Source organism: Tursiops truncatus, chromosome 11, assembly GCF_011762595.2.
Source record: "Tursiops truncatus isolate mTurTru1 chromosome 11, mTurTru1.mat.Y, whole genome shotgun sequence".
NCBI lineage: Eukaryota > Metazoa > Chordata > Mammalia > Artiodactyla > Delphinidae > Tursiops > Tursiops truncatus.
Window position 1 is genome coordinate 100238401 of NC_047044.1, and position 18008 is coordinate 100256408.

Below are 18008 nucleotides of genomic sequence, written 5' to 3' on the forward strand. Positions count from 1 at the left end.
TGTGTGTGGTGAGAACACTTTTTAAAAATTGTAGCATAATTGACATATAACATTTTATTAGTTTCTGGTGTACAACGTAACAACTCAATATTTGTCTATATTGCAAAATCATCACCCAGTAAATCTATTGAACATCCATCAATATACATAGTTATAATTTTTTTTCTTGTGATGAGAACTTTTTTTTTTTTTTTTTTTTTGCGGTATGCGGGCCTCTCACTGTTGTGGCCTCTCCCGTTGCGGAGCACAGGCTCCAGACGCGCAGTCTCAGCGGCCATGGCTCACGGGCCCAGCCGCTCCGCAGTGTGTGGGATCCTCCCAGACCGGGGCACAAACCCGTGTCCCCTGCATCGGCAGGCGGACTCTCAACCACTGCGCCACCACGGAAGCCCGTGAGAACTTTTAAGATTTATTCTCTTAGCAACTTTCACATGTGCAGCACGTATTTATAGTCACCATGCTGTACATCACATCCCCAGGACTTACTGTTTTGAAACTGGAAATGTGTACCTTCTGGTCACCTTCACCCATGTCGTCCACCTCTGACTCCCCACTTCTGGCAGGCTACCGGTCTTTTCTCCATATCTATGAGCTTGGTCTTTTTGTTTTTGTTTTAGATTCCATATATAAGTGCAATCATAATGATATTTATCTACTCTGTCTGACTTATCTCACTTAGCATGTTCTCAGGTTCATCCATATTGCGGCAAATGAAAAGACTTTCCCCCTTTTTATGGCTGAGTAATATTCCTGTGTGTGTATACATACATACATATGTACATACCACAGTTTCGTATCCATTCATCCACTGATGGACACTTAGGTTGTTGACAACACTTTTTAAGATGTATTCTCTTAGCAAATTTCAAGTATGCAACACAGCATTGTTAACTAGAGTCAATCTCCTATATGTTAGATCCCCAGGACTTATTCATCTTGTAACTGAAAGTTTGTGCACTTTGACCAACATCTTCCCATTTCCCCCACCCCCAGCCCCTGGCAACCACCCTTCTACGCTCTGCTTTTATGAGTTCACCGTTTTTAGATTCTACATTATAAGCAAGATCTTACAGGTTTTTAATATGTGGCATTTCCTTCTCATTCTTCCTTGGAGTGTCCATTTCTCTGCTTACATTGCGTCTCTATTCTTGGGTGTTGTCTCCTTTTCCCCTTAGTGCCTTTAACTATTTTTTAAAAATATTTTATTTATTTATTTATTTGGCTGAGTTGGGTCTTAGTTGTGGCGTGCGGGATCTTCATTGTGATGCGTGGGCTCTCTAGTTGTGGCGCATGGGCTCCAGAGCACATGGGCTCTGTCGTTTGTGGTATGCAGGCTCTCTAGCTGAGGTGCGGAGGCTCAGCAGTTGTGGCGCGCGGGCTTAGTTGCCCTGTGGCATGTGGGATCTTAGTTCCCTGACCAGGGATCAAACCCGTGTCCCCTGCACTGGAAGGCGGATTCTTAACCACTGGACCATCAGGGAAGTCCTGTGCCTTTAGCTGTTTATCATAGTTACTTTAAATTCCCTGTCTGATAATTCCAACATCTGTGTCAAATATATGAGTCTTATTTTTGACTAGCGGGGCTAGAGTGGGAGAAACGCCCTTCCCTAGTGGGATAAAGCTCTGTTACAATGTTTGCTCCTGAGGGTCTGTCTTTGGATACAGTACGCTTTGGGCATATTTCACGGTTGTCACTCTTCCCCTCCTGCAGCCAGAGCCACAAGGGGATTTTTGTTGGCTCTTCACTGTGAGACCCTGGTGTGGTTCCTGGATTAAAGCGCATGAAAGTATGGCCCCCCTAAAACCGCCGGCCCTGGGACTTTTCTCACTCGTTTGCTTGTACGTCCATAGTCAGCCCCCAGCAGTTCCTTAAAATTACCACTTAAGTGTTTCTGCTCACAGCTTCTGCTCCAGGTGAGCAGATCTCAGCTTCAGCTCTGTGGGTTTGCCGGTGTCTCTTGATGTTGGAGGGGTAATTTTTCCTGTGACCTCAGTTCTCTGATAGGTCCTAGAAAAGTCATTGATTTTCTGTTTTTCAACTTTTCCTTGTAAGAATGGTAGTGATGACTTCTGAGTTTTTTACATGTTGGAACTGAAGTTACGGTAGTTTCCCGTATGGAACAGGCCTACTTGTTCTTGTTTTATGAAGGTATTTGTATGAATTTTGCTGTTTAGAATAAAATCTAAAATAATAATATAATAAAAACAATGTATTAATTATATTTGGGAATCAGCTGTAGTTTTATTCATTAACACGTAACTGTTTATGGAATCAATAAGTTACCTATGCCCAGGAATTTGAAAGTAGATCACAGAGATCTTAATTAACAATATACCTGTCTTATACAGCTTTTTTAGTTCTGCTAGATGTTGAATGAATTTGACTATTTTATCATGTCTGTCTCTAAAGCAGGGCAGTGAAATAAGTCAGACAGAGAAAGACAAATACTGTATGATCTCACTTATATGTGGAATGTAAAAACCAAAAACCAACCAAAAACTGAACTCATAGATAGAGACCAGATTGGTAGTTGTCAGAAATGGAGGGCTGTGTGTGTGTGTGCGTGTGTGTGTGTTCGTATGATGGGTGGAGGTGGTCAAAAGGTACAAACTTCCAGTTATTAAAAAAAAAAGTAACTGTGTAGTGATATTTTGTCTATGTAATATTTAAGCAGAGAAGAACCTTATAAATTGAAGACTAGCTATTAGATGTTTGATAATACCCTGTTGAAATTGGAGTATAGGTGGCTTTTGGGGACATGGTTTGCCCACTGCCACTGTACGTATATCTGATAGAATGTGGACATTTTCTTTGTAGGCACACGAGGCAGCACTGGAAGCCAGAACCAGTCCAGAGATGAGTGATCGAATACAGCAATTAGAGAGAGAGATTGCCAGGTACAAAGATGACTCTAGCAAGGCCCAGGCAGAAGTTGACCGCCTCTTGGAAATCTTGAAGGAGGTGGAAAATGAGAAGAATGACAAAGATAAGAAGATTGCTGAGTTGGAAAGGTAAGGAAAGGGAAGCTGAAGAGGCACTCTCTATGTTAGAAAGGTTGAAGGATGGTTTTAAAACTATGTACTTTTCAGGACATATTTTTCCAATATATCTGCCTCTCTGAATTGACTTTATTACCTACCTTTTATTCTAAGTCAGTGTAACTTCATTGTTGCAGTCTCTGAACGGCAACACAGAGTGGGAATAGACTGGGAAAGCTATGGACTTCAGCATCATTGATTGGAAAGAGAAAGTATTCATTGATTAAGAAATTAAAGTTTTCTACTGGTTAATCAAGAGAGTGCAGATAGCCACTTGCTCTCTAATTATTTATTTATCTGTTTAAGGAACAAATGAACCTCAAGTTCAAGGAGTTAAAATTTTTAATTGGTTTAGACCTTTTATGTTGAGCTGTTGCTCTTTTGGGCTGTGAATTTTTAGACTCTGTATTGTGGAGAAGCAAGCTATTACATTGGTACATAGGTCAAATTTAGAAGGAGGGACATTTTGAGGACAATTTAGGAGACTTGGATGTGATTTTTTTTTTGATCTCTGACTTTGACTTCTTCAAAATGAGCTTTGTTTAAACAGAACCAGCCAGATAGCTCTCTTGGAATTTTCTTTGCCTTTTTTTCTTGTTGGGGTATTTTGTACTAAAGATAAAGCGTATGCCTCTTGGCCTCTTTCTTTACATCATGTATTTAACATAAATTCACAAGTGCATAGAAATAGTTCTTCCAGTAGAACTGCATTAATCACTGTATTCTGAACAGTCAGAGAGACTGGCAGTGACAGAATGAAGTCATTAATCCGTGTGACTCCTTTGAGCCTGATTCATAGAAGTATTTTATTTTCATACTCTTGAATGTTGGGAGGTAGTAGAATACTTTCATAAGTTGTTTACTAAGGTTTAAATTTTTAGGATATTGGTAGACTTGATATTTTCCCCTAGAAGTAATTTTTTCCTCTTGTTCTGTAACCATAGAATTTTGATTTTCAAAAAACGAAAAGGATAAAGTCCAACGCTCACAATTCTTCTTCACTAAGTTGAAAGTATGAATAAATGAGCTGATCACCTACTCATTTGTTTCCTCTTATTTTGGTATTAACTCTATTCATGTTTTCTGGTCTGGTTCTGGATAAGATGGGTGGATAAAGTTCTTTAAATCAGAATTAACAAGTTGTCAGAGTCTCAAGATTAGATTATGTATGGTTTTTGTACGTCTTCCCTGTTTGCACTGCATCTTTACCCCCCGCACACGTGTGTATGCACACACACACACACACACACACACACTCTCTCTCCTTACATACTTACATGAGTACATGCCTTTCTTTGCTTTTGTGTCACCCTGAAATCAACAGCAGTATTTCATAGATTTTATTTATTTTTATATTTTTAATGTTTTTTGAAATCAGACTTTTATTCAAATCTTAATTCCATAGATTTTAAAATACGATACTTCTGATGGATTAGTGACTTCCCACTAAATGTATTTCAGTATTTCAGAAAAGAAATTTCTTGATAAAGTTTTATTTTTCAGTTTGATTTTTTTTTATTAGCTCTGCATTGAAATTATTGCTTGCTATTACAGATACCTTGCTTGAAAAATGTTTCAATTCATTTTTGGACCCAATACTGATTTGGGGAGATGGACGTGATTTGAACGAGAGTAAGAAATAGAATTAAATCTATATTTGTATCCAAAGCACACCAGATAGCTTTTATTAGCCACTATATTTCTCACATTTTGGGAAAGAGTTGTAAATGATCTGTTCTTTCCACAGAATATTACTTATAAATTTGAAAAAGTACTATAGAATTTTGTCCTCTGGTCATGTAACATTGTAATCTTATTTTAAGATTCGACACAATTTCTTGGCTACCAAGAAAAGAAACAGTTTTAAAAACTCAATGTAATTGTAATTTGTTATTGAGCAGCATAGTTTAAGATGGGAATAAAAGATGATTGGAATTATTTTATGCCTTTTCTTCCCAGATTTTTAGTACTGAGCTGTGTATGTGTGGCTGTGTTTCTTACTAACCATTTGCTTTTTATGTTGCTATTCCACTGTTTCCTGTGTGTGGGTGTCTGTCTCCCTGTCATTTATCATCTGAGTTTCTTCACCTTTCTTTTGGCTTGTCTTATCCTGGTCCTATTCCATTGGGGTTTTGGTCTCTGTGTCTGTCTGTGTTCATATCCCTCTTGGCCATGCTGTTCCTCAGAAAGCCAGCCTCCCGCACTTTGTACCTTCCACGCCACGTTTCTGTCCCTGAACTGTCAGGGGGGTTTGTTTGGGACTTCCTGGGAAAGTGAGTGTTAAGTAAGTCTACAGTTCTGTACTAGAGGAGTTGCTGCTGCCACTCCTGCTGCTGCTGGGGCTTGCTGGGGGTTTTGCTTGATCAGAATTAAAGACCAGCCGGTTATATATCCAGTTGAACAGTACCTCTTAGGTCCATTGCTTGTGGGTAAAGTATGTGTTCTCTCTGGTAAGATTCTGATATTGTTGGATATAATTGTCTTATTCTTGATGTCTAGCCCATCTCTTGTGTGGTGGTTCTTTTGCTGGGGTGCCCTTTAAGCAGTAGCCTCTCGGGCGATGCAGCTGTGGTGCCACACCCTAATTCAGGAAGTAGCATGCATTTTTACCGGGTGTCCAGCAACCTTCTAAGTGCAAAAATGACAGCAGAATGTTATCATGGGGCTAAAGAAAATTCTGTTATTCTTTTAAAATTTCCTAGTACTTATGTAAGATTCTCCAATATTAATAGGTTTAGATTAAATCATGAAGAATTCCCAGACTTATTCTTTGTGGTCTTGAGAAAAACAAATAGTCCCTTACACTGCTCTTACAGAACAATAGTAGTTCCTGTCAGATGATTTAGTGTTGTACCAGTGTCTTGAGCTACTGCAATTTTAAAACGAGGATTATGTAGGCCTACCCATACATCTGAAAATACAAAATGTTTTTCCCAATTAAATCTAAGAAGTACTATTTCTGAATTTATATTCCATACTATGGTGTGTAGCAGTGGGAGTTCAACCGGAGAGGCAGAACCGGTAGGAGAGATACATACATATATTTATATATATGTGATATATATATATCAGATTTATTACGAGGAATTGTCTTGCGCGATTGTCAGCAGCTGGCTAAGCAAGTCTGAAATGTGTATGGGAAAGCTGTCAGGAGGAGATCACCTGCAGGATAGAACTCCCGTGAGCATGGGCCAGAACTGTGGTCCACAGGCAGCATTTCTTTTCTTTCCTTGGGAAGCCTGCTTTTAGGGCCTTCCAAAGAACTGAGATATGCCCACTTCGATCATCTGGGATAGTAATCGCCTCTACTTAAATGGATTGTAGGCTTTACTTAATGTCTGCAAAATACCTTCATAGCAACATCTAGATTAGCGTTGGATTAAGTTAACTGGGTGCTGTAGCCTACCCAGGTTGACACTTCCAGAAAGTCATCACCTGGTGGTTCTGGATAGTCTCCACAGATGATTTTAAGGGAGAAAATAATAGTAAAAACAAACCTAAAGATTGACATGCTATATAAGTAGATTGATTTAGATTAGCATGAGGAACCCGAAATGTAAATTGAATATTTCTCTTCTAAAGTGAGCATATTATAGTTTCTATTTAGATGCATGATGAATAGCCTTTTCTTTGGCATAATGTTTAAAATGTTTAGTAATGTAGGCTGATGAAATTCTGATAGTAGTATCTTTTCAGACTCCTGAAAGAATTGCTTCTTGTCTGCTCTTTCACTCGTGTCCCTTTAGCTAAATACCCATGCCGTGGCAGTATACTGGGAGCATTATCCCCCGTGCATAATTTTGCTTCTGTATTTGCTTTATTACATTTTTTTTCTGATACAGAAGCACTGATAAATCTGCAGAGTTTGGTGTTTGCATTAGAAATCCTCAATTTACTCTAATGTGAGGTTTATTTAAATTAGATTCAGCATCCCACTTAGAAACTTTTATGTTTGGAGAATGACACCCATCTTCTGATTTTTCACATAATTTAGGTATCAAGGATTGCCTTTGGTTTATGAAAGTTAGGAATTTTCAGTGATGTAAAGAATAATATTGTATAACCTAAATAATTTATAAGAAATTTGGATTTACTATATTTCCTGATTTGTGGGAATATAAAAACTGGAATTTTAATGGATATAGATTTCATTTGGGGTTGTGTTTTGAAATTTATAAGAGGGATTAAAAGATGAGAAGAAAGGACATGTTTTCTTAGACATGTTTAATCTTTGAAAGTCCTAAAGTTCTTTTTATTCCTTATTCCTTTTACCTGGTTACTCTCCCTTTAAATATGCATCTCTTAAAACACTACTGTTAGTAAGATTTGTAGTTATCAAGACCTTGAGAATAGTAGCCAATCTGTGAGTTTAGTTTTTCTCTCCATAACTCACTCTTCTCTTTGCCACAAAATATACCCTTTCCTTCTTCATTAATTAATGAATTAATTTTTCTACTTATGAAGGCTCTTATTTGCTGGTCACTGTTCTGGGCTCTGGGGACACAACAGGGAGCAAAACAAACAAAATCTCTGCCTTCAAGGAGTTTATCATCTAACCTCAGAAGACCAGAGCTCCAGCAAGGAGCGGACTTTTCCTCTGCAGGCTGGCAGAGGCGTTCTTCCACAGCTTGCCGGTACCTAGAAATTTCAGTGAGGACGTTTCCATTTGCGGTCTGGTTGAGCTCTCCTGGGAAGTAATACTTAACATACTCAATTAATGTGTGCCCCAGGATACAGAATTATTATAGAAGAGGGGCTTCTTGTTGAACTTCAGACTCTTAGGTCTGGTCTTCTAATTTTTGTGACGAGTATTAATGATGATGGCTTGAGAGGCTGTTTGGATAGAAGGCTAGCAGGTTGTTTTGGATCCTAGCCTCCTAATTTTAGGTCCTAGAACTGTAGCGTAGATGGAGATGTGAAATGGAGAGGGAAGGCCAGCATAGTGTGCTGCTATTGGTACTATTCTGACAAAGGCAAGAGAACCAGGAACAGTGTTGTTATTTACACACACACACACACACACACACACACACACAGACACACACACACATATAGGTACATAAACACATTTTGGGGCCAGTCTTGTAAGTAGTTATAATATTAGGAGGAAACTTAGTTTTTCTGCCTTGTGATGGTCGCTTTCATTTTCTTCGCTGTCTTTTCCAGACCTCATCTAGAACTATTAGTTCTAGGCTTTTACATCATGATTAAACTTAAATTTTGTGGGCTAGCAAGAAAACGTAACCTGTGTTTGTAATGCTTCCAAGGGAACTAACTACCTTCTGATTTGTGAACAACTGGCTCTGTTAAAAAACTGGCATATGATCTATTCGTAAGATTTGGGGCTGCTTGATTTGTTTTTTTTTTAAGTAAGGGTGTTCCCAGTTTGCTCAGAATTCAGGCTCAAGGTAGTTAGCCCCTGAATTAACTGTCTAAATTGCTAAAGCAGTAACTGTTAACCTCATTTTGGTAAGTGAGAGGAATCTATACTTCTGTAGTTCAAGATCAAAATAATGAACTGAGCTTGAACACAAAGAATGGGGTTGTTTTCCCATTATGCCAGGAGTGAGATTTAGTCTGTGGTGTTATTTGCACGTGTGCATGTGTAAGAGAAGGTACTTCTCTGGTGGTATTTGGAGAATTTAGGGAAGATAGTTGCTAGGCTTAAATCCTCATGGCTCAAGGATATGACCTTTTACGTTTTTTTATTTGCTTTTAAAGCTTACTACTATCTGAAATTTTACGTAATGAAAATGGAGTTATTTTTATTTTTTATAAATCTTTCAAAATGTGTTGGCAAGCTTAGAGTTTACAGGATATTTCCAACTTTTGGTCTGATATTAGTAGATTTAACTCTTTGTTTTCTTTGAAACTGGGCTTTAGAATTAGGAGATGAATGCTTTTTTGTTATCTGCTTTTTCTGAGTATTTTCTCTTTGACCAAAATTTTCTTTCCCCTTATTCATTTGGGGGAATTTGACCCCTTTTAATTGTTATCTTTTTTTGGGGAAAAAAAAACTTTACTGACCTCTCTTAGGTAGTAATTTCTCTGTCCTTTTTATTTTTTTTTTGTGCGTTTGTTATAGTATCTATCACATTCTGTCCTAAGACTGTACATTGTTGTGGGCCCAATAAATACATACGTTAAAACATAGGGACACAGCTCGTTTCTCATTTTACTGTCTAATCATCCCACATTTCTTCCCTTTTTATCTTCCCATCCCCCGCACATTCAGACCTTTCATCAAACAGATGGAGATTTAATAGTCCTTTATACCCTTGTTTGTGATATTGAATATATTTTTATATTTGTTTCTTCTGTATGTTTGTAATATGTTTACCATTGCACATATGCTTTTCTTTCGGTAAAAATATAAGTAAATGCATATGCATTAAGTATTCTTATTTAATATAATTCAATAGGATTACTTTTCTATCTGCAGGTTAAACAAAAGTATAGATAACCTCTCTCCTCTTCTGTCACAGTGAAATACCAATTCTAACTTGTATTTTTACATTTTAACATCACTGAAACTGGGATACGTGAATAAATAATGGCGTGATTTAATTGGTATATATTTTTTTATTTCTTAGTAACATATAAAGTAATGGCGCATCTTCTTCCTTTGGTGAATTGATATTGAAGATGTGCGCAAAGAGTGAATAAAATTATTTCAGTGGCTGGGGGTGGAAGGAAGTATTTCCAAATTAACGTTATCTTCTCATGTATTCCATTTAAAATGTGTGTAACCAGATGAATATGTTTACTATTATAATTAGATATTTGACTGTTTTAACTGCATCCTGAAAGTTTATTTGCTTAGGTTGACCTAAAATTTTTTTTGACATTTTCATTGGGAAAGTGGGTTTTATGTTTGTGATTTTATGTTGATATCACAGTATATTCAGGCATCTATGGCGCAGTATAACCTGATAATATAAACCTACATATTTAATCTTCATATTTGTAAATATTTTTTCTGTAAAGAAATCCCGAATTGATCATTCAGCTTAATGTCTTCAGAAATCTCCCGTAGGGAAATTAATATTAAGCTGTATATAGATTGGCGTAAACTAGTATACAATTCATGAGGAAAATGGTTCCTTAAAGCATTTCCTTACTTTTATTTATTATTTTTTTATTTTTGCGGTACGTGGGCCTTCACCATTGTGGCCTCTCCCGTTGCGGAGCACAGGCTCCGGACGGGCAGGCTCAGCGGCCACGGCTCACGGGCCCAGCCGCTCCACGGCATGTGGGATCCTCCCGGACCGGGGCACGAACCCGTGTCCCCTGCATCGGCAGGCGGACTCTCAACCACTGCGCCACCAGGGAAGCCCCATTTCCTTACTTTTAAATTTATAGTCATATATCTTTGATCCACGAAGGACAGTGTCGGTGAATGTGGTCTTGACGTAGTTGGAACAGAGGAGAAATGAGTGTGGTGATTGTGTGTGCTTTCTTGAGGGAGAATGGGTTGTGTTTAAAAAAATGAAAAGAAAAAGGGAAAACGAGATGCTGCGAGTGTTATAACGGAAGGTGACTGGTTCTTTATCTGATCCTGCTGGCTTCAGCTTGCTTTCCTGGGGGGGCCGCTTGTTTCTTTCTTCTTCCTCCTAGATGAATTTCACTGATTTCATTTAAAAGAAGAATAAATCACACAGCTTCACATAGTCAATTCTATTAGGCCATCTTCCTAAAGTTTCTTGTGGGCACAGCACCTTATAATTTATTACAGTCTTGATAGAAATTTTGATGGTTACCTCAAGTTTTTACTTTACACTGGAAACATTAGAATTATATATAGTTATTCTATATGCAGATTTTTTTTCTCCTAAATTTATTTCCCAAGAGCTAAAGTTTGATGCCAAAGTGAAATAAGACTCCTGAACTGTAAATTAGTTAAAAAGATCCTTAAGGTTGCTCACTCTTGACAGGAATAAGCTTAATTTTCCTTTTTCGGGGATTTTCTCGTGTCTCATATAAAGCTTTGCATCTATATGAGATTTCAGTGAGTGTCATTGTTGATCTAAAATTATTCTAACGTAATGTGTCATAACCAACAAAAATAAAAAAGAGCATTGTGAATAGTCATTTAGGTAAAAAGTTGGCCTCTCTTTGACTTTGAACATTGTCTGCGTTCTGCACTGTTTTCCAAATGCCAAAGACCCATGGATTTTTGTAGATCCCTTCAGGAATCTGTAAGCATCATAGGACATATAAAGTATGCCCAGGAGGTGTGTCAGCAGACCTGCATTCTTCTCACGGATCCACCGTGTATTCGCTGTGTGGTTGTGAGGAGTTTTGTCTGTCATTTTGTTTCTCTGTTTTTCATCTATTTATCTTATATAATGGCGATCATAAATCTTGTTATCCTTGCCTTTCATTATTCTGAAAATGAGTTTTAAAAAACTCTTATTTTGGTACTGAAATATTAGAAAACATTAAAGTGCAAGTTGAAATGGTGCTTGCATTCAAGAAATAACCTTCTTGTTTTAGATTCTTAAAGTAACATTTAGATCCTGAAGGTAAGCTGGATGGCGCTGGCTCTTAGAAGTCTTAAGTATTTGGAGGATATAATATCGACACTACTTTCAATGAAACTGATTAATTTTTAAAAAGGGAAAACTGCTTGTTATGAAAAGCAGTAATGAACCTCAGGGGCTTCGTGCCACGGTAGGAATACGAAGCATGGCTACTTTGCACCTCTTTCTGCTGAGCAGTATTGGACATGAAGTGAGGTTTATAGAGCCATATATTCTTCATTATTGCTTTTAGATTGCACCACTGGGGGTGGATTTGATAGATTTGGAATGAGAAATAATGGGTGTAATTAGGAAAACATTATTTTCACATTTGAGAAAATTATTTCAAAATTTTCCAAATGCATCAGAGTTCTGTATTCTACAGAATAATTGAAGCTGTCAGTGTTTTTCTGCTTTTGCTCCTGGATAACTTGGGTCTAAGAAATGGACTGGGGTGGGTAAAGGAGTTGTCAGTTCTAAGATAGGTGTGTGTAGAACTAAGCTGACTGACGCTGTAGGATCACAGTTAGCTACTTAAACGAGAAGGGGAGCAGCTAGCCTTCTTTTCTTTTCCTTTGTGTTTAAGAAACTACTTTTTTTCCTGCCCTAGGAAATGGTAAATTTTAGACAAAATTTGTTCCTTTAGAAACTTACATTAAGGTACAGTGGTGTAATCTAATATGAAAATACACTTGTTGAAAATCTGAAATTACTAATTTTTGTTGCCAGTGCAGAATCCGTGTGACTCCTTTCCCTTCTCTAATCCTGTGCTTTATATTTGTCTATGTCCGTGAATAATATTGTTTCTGAATATTGCCCTCACTAATTGTTTCTAACTTTCTCTTTCACACTTTCTTCCTGGATTTGCCGTTTCCTTCAGTCTCACCTCAAGGTCAGTATGCTTGTCCTAAAACAAAGATATGCAACAGAACATTGTATACTAACGTTGCCTTGAATTCCTATAAGCAACTGAAATGATGGAACTTATCCCAGGAACGAGATGTCTAGAAATTCAGTTATGAGTGCAGAAAATGTCATGAATCTTAGATTTATCGGAAGAGTGGATTCATGGTTCTGTGCTTCAAAAGATAGAGTGGTCAGAAAGCGAGAATCAGACTGACCAGGTTTGGACGGAGAGAGAAACGAGGATGAAAGGAAGCCACTAGAGGAATGAGGAGGTGAAAATTATTGCCTTAATTTTATTATATTTTCATCCAGAGACATTCTGGCTGTTATATTTGCAGGCAAAGTGCAGCATGAAGGAGGGAGGGAACATTGCCACAGTCTGTGGATTTTTATAAGAACCTTTGAATTATTTCACGTACACAAACCTACACATACCCTTTCAGTTTGGGGTTTGTTTTGTGACTCTGCTGAATGGTAGAACTGGTGGTGACGAAAACAACCACCAGTCCTGCTGTTCATGTGTCAGAGGCTCAGTGGGAGAAGCTTTACAAAAGGTTTTATTTCAGTCGATCTTCCCAGCAAGTATGTAGAGAGGTTCGTGAATTTCCACTTTTTAGGCAAGTAACACAAGTACAGAGTCCATTAAGTAACTCTAACTCATCTATCTTCATTAGTAAGTAAATTAGTAACGGAAGCTGGCAGAAAACAATCAGAAACATGCATTTTAAATGTTATTTATTTTGCATATGAGCCATGGCAATGTAAATTAAGGTGTGAGAATTTCTGATAGGGTTCAGAAAGTATTGTTAATACCACATGCGTTTTACCTACCAGCTATTTTCTAATAATAACAACATCATATATGTTTACTGTTTATAAAAGTACTTGTCAGCATGTGGGTTACACAGGACAGATTGTTATTCTGCTGAGGGTCTGAGATTAGGGAACGTGATTTCTACATCTAGGGAGAACCAACTAGTCAGTGGTGGTACTTAGATTTGAAGCCAGATATTCTCGTTTCAGCCTCAGGGCTTTTTATATGATATGCCCTCTAGCCCAGGAATCAGAGTCCCAGATTGCTCAGGTGCTCTTAGGTAGGTTTCTCATCTGTCGTTTTCCCGTCTGTGAGATCGGAGTGGTTCTCTAACATCTGAAGGGTTGTCGCAAACTTTGAATGAGTTAATGCAGATGGCGCTTGGAACAGCGTCTGGCACTAGGTGAGCAGTCAGTAAATGGAGCTGTTACGATTACTCCTTTTTGCTTTTTTCATGGAGTCCTGTTCGGTCCAGGACACCATAGTACGGTGCCATACGTTTCAGGGTCTTTAAAACACTACACTGTGCTCTTGACTCCTGCCACTATTCATAGAAAGTGGAAAGCTGTGTATGTTATGTGTAGAAGATGATAAAAGAAGCCGTGTCCCTTCTGTAATGACATTTTCAGACTCTATTTTTCAGGTGCTGAAACTTCTATTCTAGGTAGAAAGATGAAGTTGAGGCTTTTTTTGGGAAAAACGTTCTCTTTCCCAAATCTCTCTCCCTGATATTTCTTCTCAGTGCTTGACGAAATTTCTGAAAAAGTCTTCTTACCTTTGACTCTTTAAAAATAAGCAGTTTGTTTGGGGTGTATGTTAAAAAAATAAACTTTTGTTTCATAATTACTTATACGAATCTAATTCATGAAGGGGTTCTTAACCATCCTCTTCCTTCTCTCTACGTATCAGAATGTCTCTCTTCGCTCATCCTTACCTTACATTTGTCAGTGGGACAAATGTCCCAGCTCTGTTCCAAGGCTAAACTTCCTGTTCATTCCTTCCCTCTGACTAGTTTTCAAAACCTTGTTCCATAAATTGAATCCTCCTTCTCCTTATTTCCCTGTTTCTCTTCGCTTTCTTCCCACTGACTCTCCCAAACATAAAACATATCCTGGTTTTCCCCATCCTTAAAAAGACATGGGAGCAATCCTTCCAGTGTCTTTTCGTTGGTTTCAATTCACTACAGTATCTTACTTTTACCTTTTCTTTTCTATTTATTTGCACAGTTTTTGAAAGAATCATTATGCTTGATGCCTCCACGTTCACACTTCCCATTTATTTTCCAAAGCAATATAATTTGGAATCCTCTCTCAGTGCTGTGCTAAAATTGCTTCACTGGTACTCTGCCAAGCTTAGTGGACTTGTCTGTCTCGGGCCTACCGGCCTTTCTGGGGTGTTAGAATTTTGACTCTCTCTCTTCTTTTTGGAGCTCTGCTTTTTAATAGTTTATGTGACATTGTTTTCTGCTAGCTCTCTTACCACCTTGTTGACAGTTTTTGGCCTGTTTTGCTTTTCTTCTTTTACATGTTTCTTAATTCTTGATGTTTCTCACGTTCTTTTAAAAAATGCCTTTTTCATCTCCATTATTGGTCACCTGACTTGTTACTACCAAAGACTCAGTTTTGTTTTGTTTTTTAAACATTTTATGGCCCTCTACTTTGAATAGACCATATTCATTATGGAAGAAATCTTAACAGTATTTGCAATAAAAGTAGCAAGCAAGCATTTTAAAAGTGATTTTCCAATTTTCTACTCTAAATGTTTTCTCCACATTGTAGTAAAGCAGTTAGGGTACCACTTAAGTAATTCCACGTCTGACCACAATTCAGCTTTAGGAGAAAAATATCATGAAGGCTTTTGCCTTGTATTTGGAGGACTTTCCTCTCTAACTTAAGCTTCGAGGGCTCTCATAGTTTTACTGGGAAGTTTTATCACTTTGTTCTGTGTTTTGATTTTTGCATGACAGATTTTGATCTAAATGTCTCCAAACAAAACCTTATGAAAGGCTCCAGAAGAATTTGTCCATGGAAGTCATTGGTGTAGACATAATTCTCTGAGTTACAAGTTAGATTAATTATAATATTCTTAGCTGATTCATTTTTAGTTAACAGTAAATGCCATTAAACTATACTTATTTCTAAATAAGTTTATTTTTCAAGTAATAAAAAATATAACAAGTTTTGTTTTTCCAGTGGCAAGGATCATTTTGGCTGTAATATATTAAAAACCCTCTTGTCATTCCAGATTGGAATTTAGTACTTTTTTTTTTTAATATAGAAGCATTTCACCATTTTAATTACAGTTTTGCCAAGTCCAGTTGAATAACTCATCAAGAGAATATAATTTATTGATGGTTTGAGATTGAATTGGACGTTTAGACTACTTCACTGTGTGACTTCGGGCAAGGTGCTTATTCATTCAGTGTTTGTTTTAGCCTATTTTGTGTTAATAGTGACAGTTACCTGCAGTGTTGTATTTTCGTGTCTCCACTGAGCTTTTCCATTCTGAATGGATTTGTTTCTGCTCTTCCTCCCCTTCCTCGACAACCCTTCAGATGTTAGAGAACCACTCCGATCTCACAGACGGGAAAACGACAGATGAGAAATCTACCTAAGAGCACCTGAGCAATCTGGGACTCTGATTCCTGGGCTAGAGGGCATATCATATAAAAAGCCCTGAGGCTGAAACGAGAATATCTGGCTTCTGTCCGTCTTTCCGTTCAGTACAGAGCAGAGATTTTATTTAGAGTGACGATGACTAAAGAGTCTCACTCTGTATCCTTAAACACACATCTCTTTAGTTCCTGTTCAGTGACATTAGCCCCAGAGAATGAATACAAAGAACGAATTCCATGTTTAGATGAAAAGACATGATTCAGTCCATAATTCATCTTTGCTTTCTATTATATAGCAGCACCTTTGGCTAAAGGCAAGACATTCAGGAAGTTAGGCCTATAAATGTCATCTCTTTCACTCTTAGATGTAAACAGATTAAGCGCAATATTATTATTACCCATGTTTTATTTAGCAGTGGCCTTTGCAGACCTGTCTTCATGACAAATGTTTGGAATCTGTGGGATGCTTCCTACTAATCGTGTTAAGACCAGAGTCCCTGTATTGTTATGTAATAAAATTGAAATACTTTATGACTTGCTCAAGTACATTCCTGTTGTTATAGTCTGTTTCATCTAGTTTGTTGAAAGAGTTCTACATTGATTTCTAAAATCAAACTAGGTCATACAACCATTTCTCTGCACATTTTAGAAAACCTTTTTCATTATTGACTGATGCTAGTCACTAAAACCTCATAAGATGTCATTCACAAAAAGAAGTCTAGTAGAATTGTGAGGGCTTAGTTATTTTCTTACTTTTCAGCCAAAGTGTTCAGGGCTCTATAGGCCAAGAGCATTTCTGACCCTGTGGGATCTATTTACAAGGAGTTCGACGTATGGGCAAGAGTTTATCGTCTGAGAGAATGATCTGTTGTTAATTGCATTTTTTGCTTCCATTTGTCATTCTTTTGGCGTTCTTAAATACCTTTGTTGTTCAAGAGTATATTTCCTAATTTATTTTCCTCTCAAGCAATAATATTGCCTGGAGTTTTTTGTAGTAGGCCACATAAGCACAGTGTAGCCACACCTCTGTTAACTAACTTCTCCTAAAATAAAATAGTGTTACTGTTTTGGATGATTCATTGATAGAAATAAGTGTGTGAACACAGACTTGTGCTGATCTACCTAACTCTTCCACTGAAGAGTATTGAATTTCACGCCATTATGCGTTGAGAAGTGGTAAATGTTGCTTTTCTAGATAGCAGTCGTAGATAACTACCTGGTATTCTGTAGATGAGCTAAAGATGGCAAATTCAATAGAGAAGGGAGGAAAGCCTAATGTTACAATTAGTCAAGATTTGAGTTTCTGTAGGGTTGTCAGATTTAGCAAATAAAAATATGAGATGCCCAGTTAAAATTGAATTTCAGATATACACTGAATATTTTTTGTATTAATATGTCATAAATATTGGGACATACTTATACTAAAACATTATTTGTCGTTTATCTGAAATATGAATTTGACTGGATATCCTGTATTTTATCTGACAAACCATGATGATGTAGTTTGGAGATAAAGCAACTTTTATAGAATGTGTTGAGAGGAGACCTCACCACAGGCTGTCATTACCTGATTTAAAGGATGTTAATTAAATATAGACCATGGTGGCTTGTATGGTCTCATTATTAGTTCGGTTTATTGATGCAACTCTAAGGCAGAGTTGAATGAATTCTAACTGTTGCATCCTCCCTTCGATTTGTTTCCAAAAGTTTGGAAATCTGATTATATCATCTCCCTACATAAAGTCTTACACACTTAGGATAAACTGCACCTTCCTTGCTCAGCACGATATAATTATGTGGCTTTCGTTTACCTTTGGCTTCCTTTTCCTTTGTTCTGCTGCTCCAGCTTTAAGCTGCAGTCATAGTGAATGTGGCTTCTCCCAACGGGACACGTTCTCCTTTTATCAGGGCTTTAGTCCTGCTGTTCTCTCACCTAGTCACCTTTGGAAAGTTCAGAGGTAGATCGTTTTCCAGGAAGCTTTTCCCGATCATCACGACCACCCCTGACCCCTTTTCTGGGCACTTTCTTATAGCACTTAGTATACCCTGTATGTGCTTGGATGCCTGGGAGGTGTTTGAGAGCAGGAACTGTTTTTATTCATGGATTGATATT

At 37.6% G+C, this 18008-nt stretch overlaps 1 protein-coding gene across 12 annotated transcripts in view; it reads left to right on the forward strand.

The window, feature by feature from the left end:
* Positions 1-18008, forward strand: part of ERC1 (ELKS/RAB6-interacting/CAST family member 1) — a 390663-nt gene that overhangs the window by 150596 nt on the left and 222059 nt on the right. For all 12 annotated transcript variants that reach the window (XM_073789251.1, XM_073789255.1, XM_073789254.1 and 9 more), the window contains one exon: positions 2819-3012. In XM_073789251.1, coding sequence (XP_073645352.1) covers positions 2819-3012 — 194 coding nt within the window. The remainder of the gene's footprint in view (positions 1-2818; positions 3013-18008) is intronic.